The 16036-nt window shown below is 32.1% G+C and overlaps 2 protein-coding genes across 2 annotated transcripts; one reads left to right on the top strand and one right to left on the bottom strand.

The window, feature by feature from the left end:
* The first annotated feature begins 3657 nt into the window (after positions 1 to 3657).
* On the top strand, positions 3658 to 5704 carry LOC143559519 (uncharacterized). Its single transcript, XM_077048059.1, has 3 exons — positions 3658 to 4002; positions 4740 to 4817; positions 5635 to 5704. The coding sequence occupies exons 1-3, from the start codon at positions 3706 to 3708 to the stop codon at positions 5695 to 5697; spliced, it is 438 nt and encodes a 145-aa protein (XP_076904174.1). The 5' UTR covers positions 3658 to 3705; the 3' UTR covers positions 5698 to 5704.
* Positions 5705 to 10212: 4508 nt separating this feature from the next.
* Positions 10213 to 15639, bottom strand: LOC143559520 (GDSL esterase/lipase EXL3-like). The gene is made up of 5 exons (XM_077048060.1): positions 15180 to 15639; positions 13950 to 14080; positions 12390 to 12623; positions 11147 to 11402; positions 10213 to 10519 (listed from the first exon to the last, which is right to left on the bottom strand). Exons 1-5 carry the CDS (start codon positions 15490 to 15492, stop codon positions 10338 to 10340), a joined length of 1116 nt encoding a protein of 371 aa, XP_076904175.1. The 5' UTR covers positions 15493 to 15639; the 3' UTR covers positions 10213 to 10337.
* Between the last annotated feature and the right edge of the window lie 397 nt (positions 15640 to 16036).

Here is a 16036-nt window from a genome sequence, read left to right on the forward strand (position 1 = left end):
TGCTATATGCTTTTTAACCTTCGAATGACATCATATTTGATAGGTAACATGACCAACTTGGTTGTTCATGGAACCAGCAAAACTAGACACTTTGTAAGTGTATTTGTTATCTTGCTTTGACACATGATTATGAGAATTGAGAACTTATTTTATTTTGAAAACAGAGGGACACGATTCAAGCTGCTTCGAGGTTTGCATAGAAAAACCAGTTGCCTGCTCGTTTGCAAGATCAAATGCTTGCACATTTGTGCTTGAAATTCAGAACTGATTCAGAGGGACTTCAGCAACAAGAACCTAATAATCTTGAGTTGACACTTGAAGATTCGGAGTTGAGGAGGTTGAGGACTTTGGTTAAAGCTCCGGTAGCGGTTACGGTGACCGGAATAATGATGAAGGTGATGAAGATGATTAAGGTGATGAAGATGAATATGAAGAAGAATATGAAGAAGATGATTTTTTTTAAAAGACGAAATTCAAATGAAATTATCTTTAGAGATGATTTCAAAAAAACACAAAAAACCATCTTTTTTGAAATCTCACGTTGGAGACGGAAACAGCTTGAAACATCACGTTAAAGTTGGTTTTCATCATGATAGATTTGATGTAAAAATTAACGTTTAAGACAGATTTGGGATGCAAACTAGCGTGGTAGGTGTTAATTGAAAACACTTGGTAGATCTTGATTGGTCCACGAAAACTCACGGGGAAAATCCCAATGTCACGTGAAAGTTGGATTTGATGGGCTATTTTTGAAAATTGAAATCTCACGGGCTATTCATATAGAAAAACATGGCGTATAGTCTGTCATGACGTGATAGAACCAACAAGATTTTATTTATGTTAAATGCATCACTTTCCTTTCACTAATCAAGTGTTCAAGACTTTTCACATACATGAATTTAATACCTACCATAATAGTCATGTTCTTTTTTAACAGTGTCAATAGCCACGGAATTAAATATTCGCAAGACTTCATATTTTACGTCTTGTTCTTGAGTTTTTTTAAAGGAAGGAAATGAAAGAAAAACTAAGGATAGTTAAAAAATGGATGTTCTTGAGTTTTTTTAGGGTGGAAAGGAAAGGAGTATGAGGAGTTAGGAAGGATTAAATTAATGTATTTTCCCAATAAGTTATCTTCCCAAAAATGGGATAATTACTAAGGATAACTATTTTTTAACATAGTTATCCTTTCTTTTCCTCTAATTTTCTTCCAACTCAAGAACACATTTAATTAAAAAAATTTCTTTCCCTCTCATTTCCTTTTCTTTCCTTGGTTAAAAAACTCAAGAACAAGGCGTTAGAGATATATCATATGCAAATAAACAAACTTAATTTTTTTGCCTAATAAAAACAATTTAAATTCTAATTTACATAAAAGTATACGACAAACGGGTAACAAGGCGTGCTACTAGCCTTTTTTGGATTGTAAAACCAAAATTTATATACTGAATCAATGTTGCAAAAGTCGCTAGGCGGTCCTTAGGCGGCCGACCCCCTTGGAGGGAGTACTCGGAGTACTCGGGGAGTACTCGGACATGATAAATATAAAAAAAATTAATTTTTGGGTAATATATATTTCAAATATCATAAGTTTACTAATATTTATAACAAACTAAGTGAATATCAATATAAATAAGAGAAATACATTTTTAAACACCAAAATTATTCTAAAAAATGTTAATCATTAATTAAAAAAATGATATTCGTTATTTAATATTATAGAAATACGAATTATATTGTATTTTTAAGTGAAAATAGACCCAAGTTAACCGACTAGATGTGATTCTGGCTAATGTTGAGCACCTTTGAACAATTTTTAGTAACTAGGCGGAGTTAAAGAAACTTCCCTCGGCACCATACCTTGTAGCGAGTACTCGGAGAGTACTCGGCCTTGTAGACCTACTTTTACAACATTAAATGAATTGATTGATCTTGGAGTCATAACATTACTGTGAATAACCCGTTGAACGTGGCTAAACAACTCCATAACCCCATACACAAGGAACCCAAAAGTATTAAATGCGAAAGAAATAAACACGTGTTGGTTGTCAATGCACGCTTTCACGTGTTTGATCATTTTCCATGAAGCGGCTTTTATGGCAGCCTGGCCTACTGTGAACACATTACACCCAAAGCCCACAAGAGGAGAAACTCATGTTAGGTCCACACACGCGTATTTCCCTCATATCCATCAAATTACCAAAGTGCATGTTGGTCTGATTGTTGATATTCCTTCCAACGGGTCGGCCAAGAAATTTACTTGTGTTTCTTTTTGACTAGCATCCCAACACAAATATGTCAAAAAGAACGCCACAAACCAAGTCGGTGGGTACTTAAACATCGGGAGTAAAATAATAATGAACTTACTAAACATTCAAAACAACTATAAGTAATTATTATTTTATAGTTTTGAAATAATGTAATTACACTATAAAAGACGAAATAGAATAATAATTACTTTAGTCAACTTGTATGAAAGTATAAACTAAATTATAAATCAAGCATACGTACAACATACAAAGAGATGTATGGTAAATAACAAGTTTTATGCAGAGAAACACAATAAATACATTATCGATCACTTGCACATGTGCTTTTAATGTTAACACATAAAATAATTAGTAACAACTTATCACATTATCAATATGCATGATTTAATTTCATTCATAGCGTATACGGCTAATAGTACGTCCAAGGTCATGACATCAATATAAGAGATGCCACGAGCATTAAACATCATTACCCGAGGAATGCCAAGGGCAAGTCCGCGAGTATATGTGAAAATGTGTTAATCCAATATGATAGTGCCACTTTGAGTTAAAGCATAGTGAAACGTAAACCCACTAAACATAATCTAAGTACACACTGTTGGGTTTAGTAAAGTCCTTGAGCTCATTTATATCAAGCTTGATTATTTGGATGTTTAGAAGACCCGATTGGTTTTTTTGTTCACCAAGCTTTAAATCCTATATTAGAGCATTCCCAATGGGTTCTTCATATCCATATTCATTTTTAAAATTTAGAAAAAACATCCAAATAATCATTCCAACCCATTCTCTATCTCCAAACTCCATCTCTAAATTTTAGTGAAATGATATAAGAAGCCTCCAAATTTATAGTGTTCCACAATACTTCATTTCCATCTACCATTCTAAAAATTTATATTAGAAATCATTTTATATTGAAAATAATAATAAGACAAATGAATATAGAGAAGATAATGGAGAATGGGTTGTGGGAGGTTATTAGAAAATGATGTATAAATTAAAGAAATGATGTTTTTTAGTTAAATTTTGAAGATAGAGATAGAAAACCTATTGAGAATGCTCTTAGTCTCTATAAATATTATGTCTATGTAACTATAAGTTGTGCACTGAAATAATACAAGATCCCTAGTAGCAAAGAGTGGATATATGTCTTATTGACCGAACTGCTATAATCCTGGTGTTCAGGTTTCTTTATATTTTCTCGTTAATTATTAGGTGTTCGTTGTAAATCCACTATTTCGCAGCACCACTTCATTCCTAATAGTTTTAGTTCTCATAATTATGGCAATGGTGCTAATTTCACAAATATGGTATCAATAACATAATATGTCATAACCCTAAGGACAAAAAATGAAACTCTATATTTTATAAAAATAATAATAATAATATAAGTAGCCAATTCCTCAAACCACTCCTACCCTTGTCTTGTCCTCTTAGAATGCAACCAATGGATGACATCTGGAACATCACTAGCCTCTCATCTCCGGCCACCAATCACTTCCAAAACTGCTTTCTCCGGCCACCAGTAACCACCACTGCCGCTACCACTATGCTAACCTTATTCACACCTACTACTCCTACTACTAACTCAGTACTTGAACCTCCTGATAAGAGACCAAAACATAACCCACCACCACCACCACCACCAACTACTACACCACCTCGACACTCGGATAAGTTCCGCCGGTTGATGAAGAATCGAGAATCGGCCGCTCGGTCACGAGCCCGAAAACAGGTTTTTATTTTAATTTAAATGTTCGTATTTGAATATTATTGCAATAATGTTTCAAACAAAAACTGTCAGTATAACACACTTGTACATAGTGTTTTATTAATTAATTAAGAAAAAATGAGGAGTTGGTGTTTATGACAAGGTGTAATATATTATAGTTTTTTCTTTAAACGACCAACATACATAGAATTGTGGGGTGATTCAATGGTAAAAGGTTAGCGTCACCTGACTCAATCTAGTCCTTCAAGTTATCCCCGGTTTCGAGAAAAACCCACTAGTGGTAAAACCAAGACACTCTTAGGATCGAACCGGTCTTTCTTCATTGAGTAAACCGTGCCCTTCTCAAAGTGTTGTTTGTGAGGATTGAACTTGGGGCTGCGTGCATGTTATCAACCTAAATTTTTTTAATTTTTGTATGTTATTAATTTCTTTATATTACTACTATTTTATTATAGTTTTTTTGTTTAAAAATTATTATTATTGCTTTACGAGATCTTTTTAGTTATCTTGTGAAATTGAACATGCAGGCAAGAAGTCCAAGAGTTTGTGTTAAGAATAAAATGATAATAAATATATTGATGCATAAGCTTCTTTTGTTTTGTACGGAATTTCATATATAAAATTATTTAGCAAATATTCAAATAACAAGTGGGTTATTTTCTACATTGTTTACTTTTGTTGATTTTAAATTTTATTTCACGATTTTTTACTATTTTGGTTTATAAAAATATAATTTACAGGCTCGTGCAGATCAGTTGGAGCATGAAGTAGTCCGATTAGCAAATGAAAATGCTAAGCTCAAAAGGCTGCAAAAACAAGTAAGGATGACCTATCTATTTATTATTTCGTCATGGATCCATATTATATTATATTTCTTTAAAACACATGAACAAATTTATAACCATTTATTTATTTATTTAAAATTTCATAGTCTCGTACAAGTTATAATAAAATTTAAATCAACTTTACTTTTTTTGGCTTTGGAAAACCTTATCTATTTTTGGTATTTTATTATAGAATATATTGGATTCTTGAAGCACTAGAAGATAAACTTTATGTTGGGTATATACATTTATAATGTTTTGGGTAACATGTTGGATGGTGGTCCTCTTAGAAAAATATTATTTTTTACTTTTGTTACTTATAAATATGAAAAAAAATATATATAAAATGCTCATATGTAAACTTCGGTACTTCTTGCTTTATAATTATACAAATCATATTTTTGATTGGTTACAAATAGTTAATTTTGTTTATTCTTTGGCATTTTTATATGTATATAAAATTAATTTTATTAAAATATGTGCTTTGATAAATTTGTAATCTTTGTTTGGTAACATTAAGTGCTATGGTCCACACGCATATGGAGAGAGAGAGACTACTTTGCTTATTTTGGATAGTTTCACAACTTGCTTATATAATATATACGACTATGAAATTTATGTAATCATTTTTATTAATTTATTACAATATTGTATTCAACTTGAGTATGTTTTTACGTTACGTTTCATCAAAGGGGCAGATCTAGCATAGATTAAGTGAACAAAATTTCTTTGTATATGTATATGCTATCACTGAACAAAAATTTATAACCCGCACTATCGGTTATTGTTTTGTGAAACTTATAATTTGCAGGCAGATGCTTCACATGTTGCAAAAGAACCTAGACTTCGTAGAAGCAAAAGTGCCCCATTTTGAGAAGTCTTACCCATTTTGCTTAAACACCCTTCAACTATGAGGGTGTCGGCTAGTGAACCCAACCAATAATATTATATATTGTGTTTTGTCTTGTTTTTATCAATTTGCTTTTGTAAGAGCATTCCAGGTCTTCCATATTTTTTTTGATTGGGTTATCTGTATTTTATACAGTAGTTGTAAGTGTTTGTGAATGAAGGATATAGAGAAACTTTTGTTGGTGAGTAAATTTGGAGAAACAGTATTCACAATCTATAATTATTTAATGTTTTTTGAAAGTGGTTGTGAATGAATGAAAGAAAAAATAATTATATTATAACAAAATATTATTTAATTGAAAAAGAACAGAGAAAATATAGTGTGTTTTAGTATAATTATAGAGATGGAGATATAGATCCTGCTGTGAATGCTCTAATTAAGTAGAATCATTTGTATTTATAGATGTTGGAGCATTATGTCTGATTCTTTATCTTCATCTTTATAATTAGTTTGAAAGACACGTTTTTCTCTTTAGTTTTGTTTATTTTTTAAGAACCCTTTACATCTGATTTTCTGCCTCTATATCTATTTTAATTATAAATTTTTTTATTATTTTGTCTTGATTTTGTACATTCACAAATTTTATAAATTGATAAATATTAATCTTCTAAATATTGAGGGTCGCTAATGTTTATATAAAAAAGATATTTATTAGAGATTTCAATGCACAAGTGTTTCAGTTCTTTTCTCTATTTTCTTATTTACATCTTCAATATTAACTGTGGTGACCAACAAGAATAGTACCATTTATCATGTGCTACTGTTTGGTATGTTATTAATATTTTTTATAGTAGTTTGTATAATATATCTAAAATTCTTTTATTATTTAACTATTCTTTAATCTTTTTAAGTGTTACAATTATTTTATTATTTAAGTTAATATTTTGAATTTCATGTTTCAATTTTAGACTTCTCTTTTATGTTATTTTCTATAATTATTAAAATAAACAGTTTTGTAAATAATTGAATTTAATGTTTTAGTTGATTATATAACTTACGAAAACACATTGAATATAATTCATACCAAAACGTAGATAAAATATTATTGGAATGCCCCTTTTATCAAAATTAAAACTTTGTGAGGGAGTTAACAAATTGTTAAACCATAGAGATCGAATTAAATTGTTATTAGGGTACTGAAATAGCCAAATGAGCAAACTTATAAAAGGAAAAAAAAGATTCTAGGCAGCCATGCCAGTTCCGGACCAAGTGCACTCTTTAATGGACATAAGTGATAAGACTTAAGTAACCAAGCTCTACCTTTGTTAGGCCTCCAACTTAATATTTTTTTAAAAATTTTAAACCGGTTTCAATTCAACAACACTTATATTAAAAAAAGATTAATATATTAAACTTGTTTTTTAATATTAGTAAAATACAATATGTGTATTATTTTATAAAAATGTGTAATTCTTATTTCAAATGTATAAAAGAGAAGTGATTTTGATTGACAAGATTAAATACTACATGAGATTAGGCTTAGCACGTTATATATATTATATTATAATTTTATAATAAAATAAAATAAAATATTTAATCAATACATGGTGGGAGATGGGCGTACATAGGAGTCCTATAGTTGTCATCAAATGAAGAGGGTCCATGCCTAGTTGTAGCATAATTATTAGTCATTACCTCCCACATACAAACCGTACCAATTAAGCAAACGCCTTTGGCTACGCTAGAATAATGACAATGAGTTTTAGTTCAACTTGTATTAAAAGAAAGTGTAAATTATGGACATTAGGTAGACGGGTTTTTTTCTTCGAAACAGGAGATAATGGACTTGGGCTACTCAGTATTGTCTGCGATCACAAGCGTATGAGATCGTCATTTGTCATTGGGTTGTCACGGGTAGACATACTTTATTTGTTGATCGTTAAGAAAAACATGCAAAATAATGTCAAATTTGTTGATTTTTTTATTTTATTTAACAGAAACAGTAATAACAAACGGAAAATGAAGAGAAGTAAAGGTTAGATAATTTGCTTATTTTGGCCTTCAGCAAAGTTTGTTTTTATGTTCATAATTGGTCAAACATTATCCTTCAAGTTAATGACAACATTTCCCCACCATGTGTGTACATATATAGTAAGATAAAATCTGTAAATGATAGATAAAGAATAAATTTAGGTAATGATATTGGAATTGAGTGGGTGAGATTATTTTGGTGATACCAAATAGTCATTATATTAATATAATGGTATCAAAAAGTTATGACACTTAACTTTTTAAAAGGGTGTTTTCAAATCACGTATATATGTATAAGATTTTAATTCTTTTACCATTTTTACTTATGTTGCATTTAATGTCCTTTAACTCATGAATAGAGTAGCATGTCACCTGTTAACTCTTGCAAACTTAACTTTAACGCCCTGAATTAAGGTATACCCATGAGCCTAATGTTAATAATGGACGAGATTAACGAAATACTGCAAGTTACAAGATTTATAAAATCTCAAAAGTTCCGATGAAAAAAGGATCATTTTGCATTAAAGTATGAAACCTTGGCGTTAAATGTGACCAAACAATTATAGACGATTTTAGCATTTTACTCGTTGTGATATAAAAATATAAGTTTATATGTATAAGAAGAAAAAGTTAACAATGACATCGCATAGCGTAAAAAGCACGTGTACTATAGTACTAATGTGAGTTGTTTCGAGGTGGGAAAGACGGATATGACCGACATGTTTGTCCATATTTAGCCTTTAACTCTTCAATAATTAGTCATTAAGTATATAAAATTCGAAAAAAAGGATTCTTATTTTATTTATTTTATTATTTCAAAATATATATTATATTCGTTACACTTTTATATTTTTAATAACTTGTACTTTTCTTGTATTTAAGTTATCGCACTTTTCAAATTTGGAGAACCCCATTGTCCAACTTTCACCAGATTATGTTGTCTTAGGGCCAATGCTGACTTCAGAGTTTGACTTGGGCGTTCTCTCGGGAAACTATAACGCTGGCTGCCAATAAATTGTTGTTGTGTCGCCACTAGAGCAGAATCTATAGCGTAACACAAGGTGAAACGAAAACCCGGATGAGCTCGGGATTTGAACTGACAAGCTTACCCAAGGCCTAGCTAAAATCCTTCAATATCATAATCCAAGAAAAATGACACAAGTAAATATCGAACTTGAGTCTTGACTGAAAAACAACAAGCCTTATACAATTAGATCACAAGTGGTGGATAAATTGCACTTAGATAGAAAAGAGTGTTTAATTTATTTTGATAATAATATATTTGTTTATTAATAGTTTTATTTTAATTAAATAATATAATATTATCATTATTATTTAAAAATATATTAATATAAATTGCAAAACGTCTCCATCAACCAACGGAATTGATGTTACTACACCTTGGAAGAGCATTCTCAACCGGTTCCCTATCTCTATCTTTATAATTACACTAAAAAACACTGCATTTATCTTTCCTGTTTAATTAAATAATATTTTTTATATCTTTATCATTACAGTTTTCTCTCTCCTCTACTCACAACCAATCCAACAAATATTAAAAAATAAATAGGGGAAACAATGTTTCCCCAAATTTACAAAAAATCACTACATTTCTCTCTTTACCCTATAATTTACACTCACAATCACTTACAATCTCACCATATAATTTGCAAACTTCCCTCACATAATTATAAGGAATGGGATGAGAATGCTCTAAATGTGCAGAAATGGAGAGGGGCAAGAAACTGCAATGGTTCATCAGGTTAATGTCAATCTACATAAAAAAATCCGAACCAGTTTAAAACCTTTGTTCTTGGAGTCCAACAACTAACTCCAGCGGCCCCTCGAAAAATTAACATAGCTGCAAGTAGGGGTGTTCTTCGGGATTTTTTTTCTTTCTCTTTTTCGAGTCAGGTTGTTTAGTTTTGTGGCTGGGAAAAGTGGCCCGAAAACCAACCCATTTAAAGTTCGTGTTGGTCGGGTTGTTTAGTTCTCAAGTTTAGATGTAAATTTTATCCCAAAATATCAAATACCATCAAAATTCAAAAATTATTTGACAATATGATATGATAATGTACAATCTACCAATAAGTTAATATTCCAAATACCAAAGATTCCAAACCAAAACACATATATGATTCTATGAAGAAAAAATAGAAGACAATAGTTCTTTTTTTTTCTTTTTGGCTTTCGAATTTTGGGGTTTTCGGGTTCAGGATTGTTCAGGTTTTTTGCCATGAAAAAGTGGCCTGATAATCGACCCATTTAAAGTTCATGTTGGTCAATCGGTTGCCTTCGGGTCATGTTTCGGTTAAAAATTACAGCACTAGTTGCAAGCAATCAAACGAACCCAACTGCTCAAGCCCAAGCCCAGCTGCATGTTTGCATATCCAGTTTCCATTTAGGAATTAGGGCTGCCAAAGTTAAATTAAACTAGTGGACCAAAGCAATAATTTAATCCATATATTTGTTTCTCGTAATTGACACACAAGCCGAAATGTTCATCAATTAGCTAATTTTTGGTATAACAAATGGTGCATGATAACAGATAAAAGATCAAAACAATCTTTATAATAGAAACTTACAAAGAAGTGGATGAAAAAAAAAACAAACAAAAAATAGCACTTGTCAATTCACGTTATCAAATTCATATTTTTGCTGAGGAAATCACGAACAATGATTCTGTATGCATTCTCAGTAAAATGAAAGCTATCCCAGAATACGTATTCGGACACATTTGTACACGTGTACTTGCATAAGAACGCTACCTCTATAGTCCCCGTGCCACAACAACCTATGTTTGAAACATCAAATCCTGCAACAACATATCATAAACCGATTATTGTTTTTCCTTTCTTATATTAAATTTTTGATACAAACTAATATTTTGAAAAAAAAAATCAGTTCAAACTGCCAAACTGACCGAACCAGACTATGAGCACCCAGTAAACTGCAGTTTTAATCTAATAGTTTTAAATTTGCAATTTACGTCCATGTGGTTTCATTTCACTTGCAATTAAACCCGATCCCACTAACCACGTTAAGTCTGGTCGTTAAACCCGTCAGCGTGCCCTTCACGTGAGGGGGGAAGTTTTGTCCTTTTTCTCCCAAAATAACCCCGGTCCTAATTGGTAAGCACGCTCACGTGAGGGGCTGGTGTGTATTTTGGGGGAAAAATGACAAAACTGCCCCTCACGTGAAGGGCACGCTAATGGGTTTAACGACTAGATTTAACGGGGTTAGCGGGGTCGGGTTTAATTGCAAGTGAAATGAAACCACATGGATGAAAATCGCAAATTTGAAACTACTGGACTAAAATTACAAATTCGGACAAACCACAGGACAAAAACCGCAGTTCACTCCATATTATATTCGATTATATTATCAGTAGACAAAAAAACTAAAATAAAGAATTGTGCTTTTGTAATGAAAAACAACATACCATATTTTGTAGGGTTTTGAATGATGTCAAGTGGAAGATAATAACCATCAATGTAAGCCAATTTGGCAAAAGGAAGATTATTGTTCAAATAATTGATCTTCATTGATAACTTGGTGTTGAATAATGCTGCTAACTCATTATACTTCTCTGCACATTGTCTTTGTGTTCCTCCTTTTAAAGTTCTTTGTGATGGTAGACATCCTATGGGTGGGATACCAAACACGCCGATTCGTCGCGCACCTAAATTGTATAACTTCTGTTGATATTAATCATAATGTTAGTGTTATATAGGAAGTCACATGTCAAAAACCTTGATAACTCGCTAAGCGAATGATATAAGTCGCGTAAAGCATAAAATGACCATTTTACCCTTGGACGTGATTTCAACAAGATACTTGTGCCAAAAAACTAGAAGTTAATATTATAAAAAACAAACATACTTCTTATTTTGCAAGGAAAATATTACTTATCCTAATTTAGTATACTCAAAATCCAGGGCCGCCTCCGAGAATTTAAATGTCTCGGCCGAGCTGAAATGAAAAGGCCCGTAGGCTCTAACGAGTAACGAAATAAAATGACCCTTAGGCCCATTATCTAAAATGGGTTATGGGTAAGAAAAGATTGGGCCTAAATCTATTTTATTATTATTTTTTTTAAATATATAACAAATGTTATGCCCCCAAAAGATAAGTGCTCCGACCGGTCGCCCGGGTTACCCAACCCAAGATCCGGCACTATAAAAATCCTTAAACGTGTAACAAATGCACGGAAAAGACTCTCAACCTGAGACTATAAGATCCCAAGGCTTAGCTATCAACCCCATGTGACATTTAGGCGTACAAATGAGTCGAGCTGCTCGTGAGCTACTTGATTGAGCCGAACTTAAACGAGTCTGATCCCGAGCCTAAAAGTAAGCTCGTTTAATAAGCGAGTCCGAGCTTTACTTATTGAACTTGAGCCAGCTCGCGAGCCTAAACGAGTCTGTAATTAATATAAATTTTGCAGTATATATTAATATATTTTTAATAATTATTAATTAATCTATACGATGTTATGAAAAATAACTAAATAATATATATTATGTTATATATAAAATTATAATTGATAAAAAAACTATATAAAAATAATTATAAATATATAAAAATCAATTAAGAAACAGCAAACGAGCCAAGCTCGGGCCTCAAAAACTACTCACGAGTCAAACTCGAGTTTTAGAAATAAAGATCAAAACGAGCCGAGTTACCTGTAAAAAGGAGGAAGCAGAATCTACCAAAAGTTGAGTGTAGGAATCAAAGTCATAGTGGTAAAGCCTTAGAGGGTTATTAAAGTATGTGTTGGTGACATCATTACTTCCAGTTGCAACTACAAACAACCCTTTTCTCAATATTGTGTTCACTACTTCCTCACCAGCCATTGATTTCACCTTCTCCATGTACTCTTTAAACAGCTCTATTTGTTCCTCAAGTGATATCACTGACTATTATCAAATAATAAAAAAGAGTGAATTGCGGTTTGTCTAAATATGTGGTTTTAGTCCAATAGTTTCAAATTTGCAATTTTGTGTCCCTGTGGTTTCATTTCACTTTCATTAAACCCGAATTCACTAATCCTGTTAAGTCTGGTCGTTAAAACCCATCAACGTACCCTTCAAGTGAGGGGCAATTTTGTCCTTTTCCCCCCAAATTCAACCCAGCCCCTCACGTGAGGGGGCTTGCGAATTAGGACTGGGGTTTATTTAGGAAGAAAAAGGACAAAATTGCCCCTCACGTGAGAGGTATGCTGATGGGTTTAACGACCAGACTTAACGGGGCCAGTGACTTCCGATTTAATTGCAAGTGAAATGAAACCACAGGGATGAAAATCGCAAGTTTGAAACTATTGGACTAAAACCGCATATTTGAGCAAACCATAAGGACGAAAACCGCAATTTACTCATAAAAAATAAAATTACTAGTTATAATAATTACTTGATTTGTATGTACTGGTGCAAACGAGCCGAGCCGCCCATGACTCAAATAAAGCTCATTTAGTTCAGAACAATAAGAAAGCTTGAAATGAACCGAGCTTTATTAAGCCCGAGCCTCAGATTAAGCTCATTTAGTTATTGAGTGCGAGCCTTGAATCATAAGATTGTTTGGACTCGTCAAGACTTAACGAACTTTGAGTATTTTTTACGTTGACTTTTTTGTATATTAGTTTCACACTCCAAAGTCGAATTCAAGCCGAGCATTTGCCCGTTTAATGTAGTGCACATGAGCCCGATCCAAGCTTAGGCTCGTTTAAGAGGTTCCTCAAAATCAGAAAAATATTAAAAATGTATGTAAATCAATAAAAAGTACATTTAGATTGGATCGATAAAAAATTTCGAAAGAAGCGGACCCCAAGCCTCAGATAAAGCTCATTTAGTGATCGGGCCCGAGCTCAAGCCTTGTATGAGAATATATTTTAGGCTCGTTGAGCCTTGACGAGCTTTGTCTATTTTTAAGTTTTAACTCTTTTGGACTACATGTATATTAGTTACTCACTCCACCGTCGAGCTCAAGCTGAGTTTTGGCTTGTTTAAAGTAGTGCACACGAGCTTAAGCCTAGGTTAGGCTCGTTAAAGAGTTTTCTCAAAATATAGAGAAATATTAAAAATATATATATAAATTAATAAATAATAAACGATCTGATCTCGAGCTTGAAAAAATGTCACACGGGCCAAGCTTGAGCTCGAGCTCGGGTTTGGCTCGCTTACACCAAATATGTTACACAATCCACCAACCCAACCCGACCAATTTTGCCACTTATATGTTGTACTTACCGCGAGCTCGGATGTAAGGGGATCATATCCACCACCTCCAGATGCAAAGTTAACTCCTGTCACTAGATCTTCAATTTTAAGGGTTGGATCAAGATATGGTGGCAATGTGTCCTTAACACCTAATTCTTCCACTGCAAATTATTATAATACATGAATTAACAAATTATTAAAAAAAATGGTTTTAAAGTCTTAGTACAAAAAAGGACCAACAATTTTCATTACTTTCATGTATATGCATCATTTAGATGATGCAATGTGTTATGTGGTTTCTAGGATATAATATTTTTCTGAAAACACGTTGAACATGCGGACAATAAGCTTGTAAACGATCCAAGTTCGAACCATTCTATGAAAAGTTTGTTTATGTTCGTTTATTCAAGAAACAAAGAAACGTGAACAATTATTTTTTTCATCCATTCGTTTATGTTCATGAACAATCAAATACGTTTGTTCTTTTAAGTTCGTTTATTTTGGCCCACTACAATTTAGTATAGTTTATGAAATTAAATTATAACCCATCACAATTATATGGAGTTTTATTATCTTTTTAGGCCCAGTCTATTGATGTTCAGTTACTTTTAATTAGGGTCCGTTCGTTTACGTTCGTGAACCTTTCATTTATACAAATAGCGAACGAGCATAACGAACACAGACATGCTCATTTTCTTAACAAATGAACACGAACAAGAAAACCGTGTTCATTTAACTGTCTGTGCAATAAATTGTTCAGTTAAGTTAAATAAACGAAAACGAATATGCATCATATTCATTTCTTCGGTTTGTTTACAAGCCTATATAAAAGAGGATTGATATAAATCATATAATAGTCTACATACTGAAAATAATATCAATTTTTCTCTTAACTTTTTCTGATTTATTCTTGCTTCCACTCTGCATCAAGCTTAATAATAACCATGCATAATGTTTTCCTAATCAAATTATTATCTTTTAAAAAGATTAAAATGTCAACGATTTAATCAAGCAAAAACACAATGAGAGTTGCCATAACTGCATAATGCACCCGCACCTTTTGCTTTAAGTGTGATACATATGACAGTTACATAACCACCCATCCACTATCTCATTAAATCATCAATTCACTATGTAAAGTGTTTTATGCAGTTCTCGTAGTTTTCAACATAATATCGGTTCTATAAAAACACACATCCCTACATGGCTACATATGCATGTGTGCATGTAATGTATACAGTCTATATGTATGTATATTACCAAGGAAATCAGAAGGAACTTTGCCATTAGAAAACCTGCCAGTGGGTTGACCTCCAGAAAAATCTTGACCATAAGGAGGATAATTCACCTTAAAAATAGTCTGCAAGTAGTTATTATTTCCTGTATCAACTACTGAGTCACCAAACACTATAACTGCTGGTACTTTTGCATCACACTGTAAATGCAACAGCAACAAGAACAAAAGAAAATAAGATGGTTTGTGGAGGATAATATGCATTGTTATTTTGATGTGTGAAACTGAAAGATATGTTGCATATTCAAAGTCATATATAAGAGCATTAAAGTCACACATATCTATCCAACTGTTGTTGTCATGCTTCTATGCAGTGTATACAGGAACAACCTAGAAAAGGATCTTTGATATAAATGCACTAAATATAAGTTACTATATAAAGTAAAAAAAACTTGTATGATTTATTTTTTTGGTAATTGTGAGAACCTGTTATCGGAAAACAGACAGGCTTGCACCGATACTGATACGATCCTATTAATTAATAAGTGTATTATTGTTATTTAAGTTTATCTTTTATTTAGTTCCTTTATTATAGTCAAATTATATTTCCTTATTGTTTATCTTTTTCTATTTTTATGTCTTTGTTTTCCTGTATATTGTAATCTCGTTTAAGAAAAAGAATAAGAAAGAATTATTATTTTGGGTCTATTCTCTTCTTCTCTTGTGTTCCTGATAGATTGACGGTTGTCTCGAATAAACCATAACAATTGGTGCTTTCATTGAGAGTAGTCCCAAAATAATAATTATTTCTTATTCTTATTCTTAAACGAGATTACAATATATAGGAAAGCAAAGACATAAAAATAGAAAAAGATAAAGAAAC

Source organism: Bidens hawaiensis, unplaced genomic scaffold (assembly GCF_021521415.1).
Source record: "Bidens hawaiensis isolate Kalapana, Puna unplaced genomic scaffold, B.hawaiensis_p1.1 tig00019925_1, whole genome shotgun sequence".
NCBI lineage: Eukaryota > Viridiplantae > Streptophyta > Magnoliopsida > Asterales > Asteraceae > Bidens > Bidens hawaiensis.

Excerpts from the sequence above, each read along its gene's own strand:
- LOC143559519 (XM_077048059.1), top strand. The coding sequence starts at position 3,706 with ATGCAACCAATGGATGACATCTGGAACATCACTAGCCTCTCATCTCCG. Across the intron at positions 4,003-4,739 it reads GGTCACGAGCCCGAAAACAG|GCTCGTGCAGATCAGTTGGA; the intron begins GTTTTTATTTTA and ends TATAATTTACAG. Across the intron at positions 4,818-5,634 it reads TCAAAAGGCTGCAAAAACAA|GCAGATGCTTCACATGTTGC; the intron begins GTAAGGATGACC and ends TATAATTTGCAG.
- LOC143559520 (XM_077048060.1), bottom strand. The coding sequence starts at position 15,492 with ATGTGTGACTTTAATGCTCTTATATATGACTTTGAATATGCAACATAT. Across the intron at positions 14,081-15,179 it reads AGTTCCTTCTGATTTCCTTG|TGGAAGAATTAGGTGTTAAG; the intron begins GTAATATACATA and ends AATAATTTGCAG. Across the intron at positions 10,520-11,146 it reads TCAAAACCCTACAAAATATG|GATTTGATGTTTCAAACATA; the intron begins GTATGTTGTTTT and ends ATGTTGTTGCAG.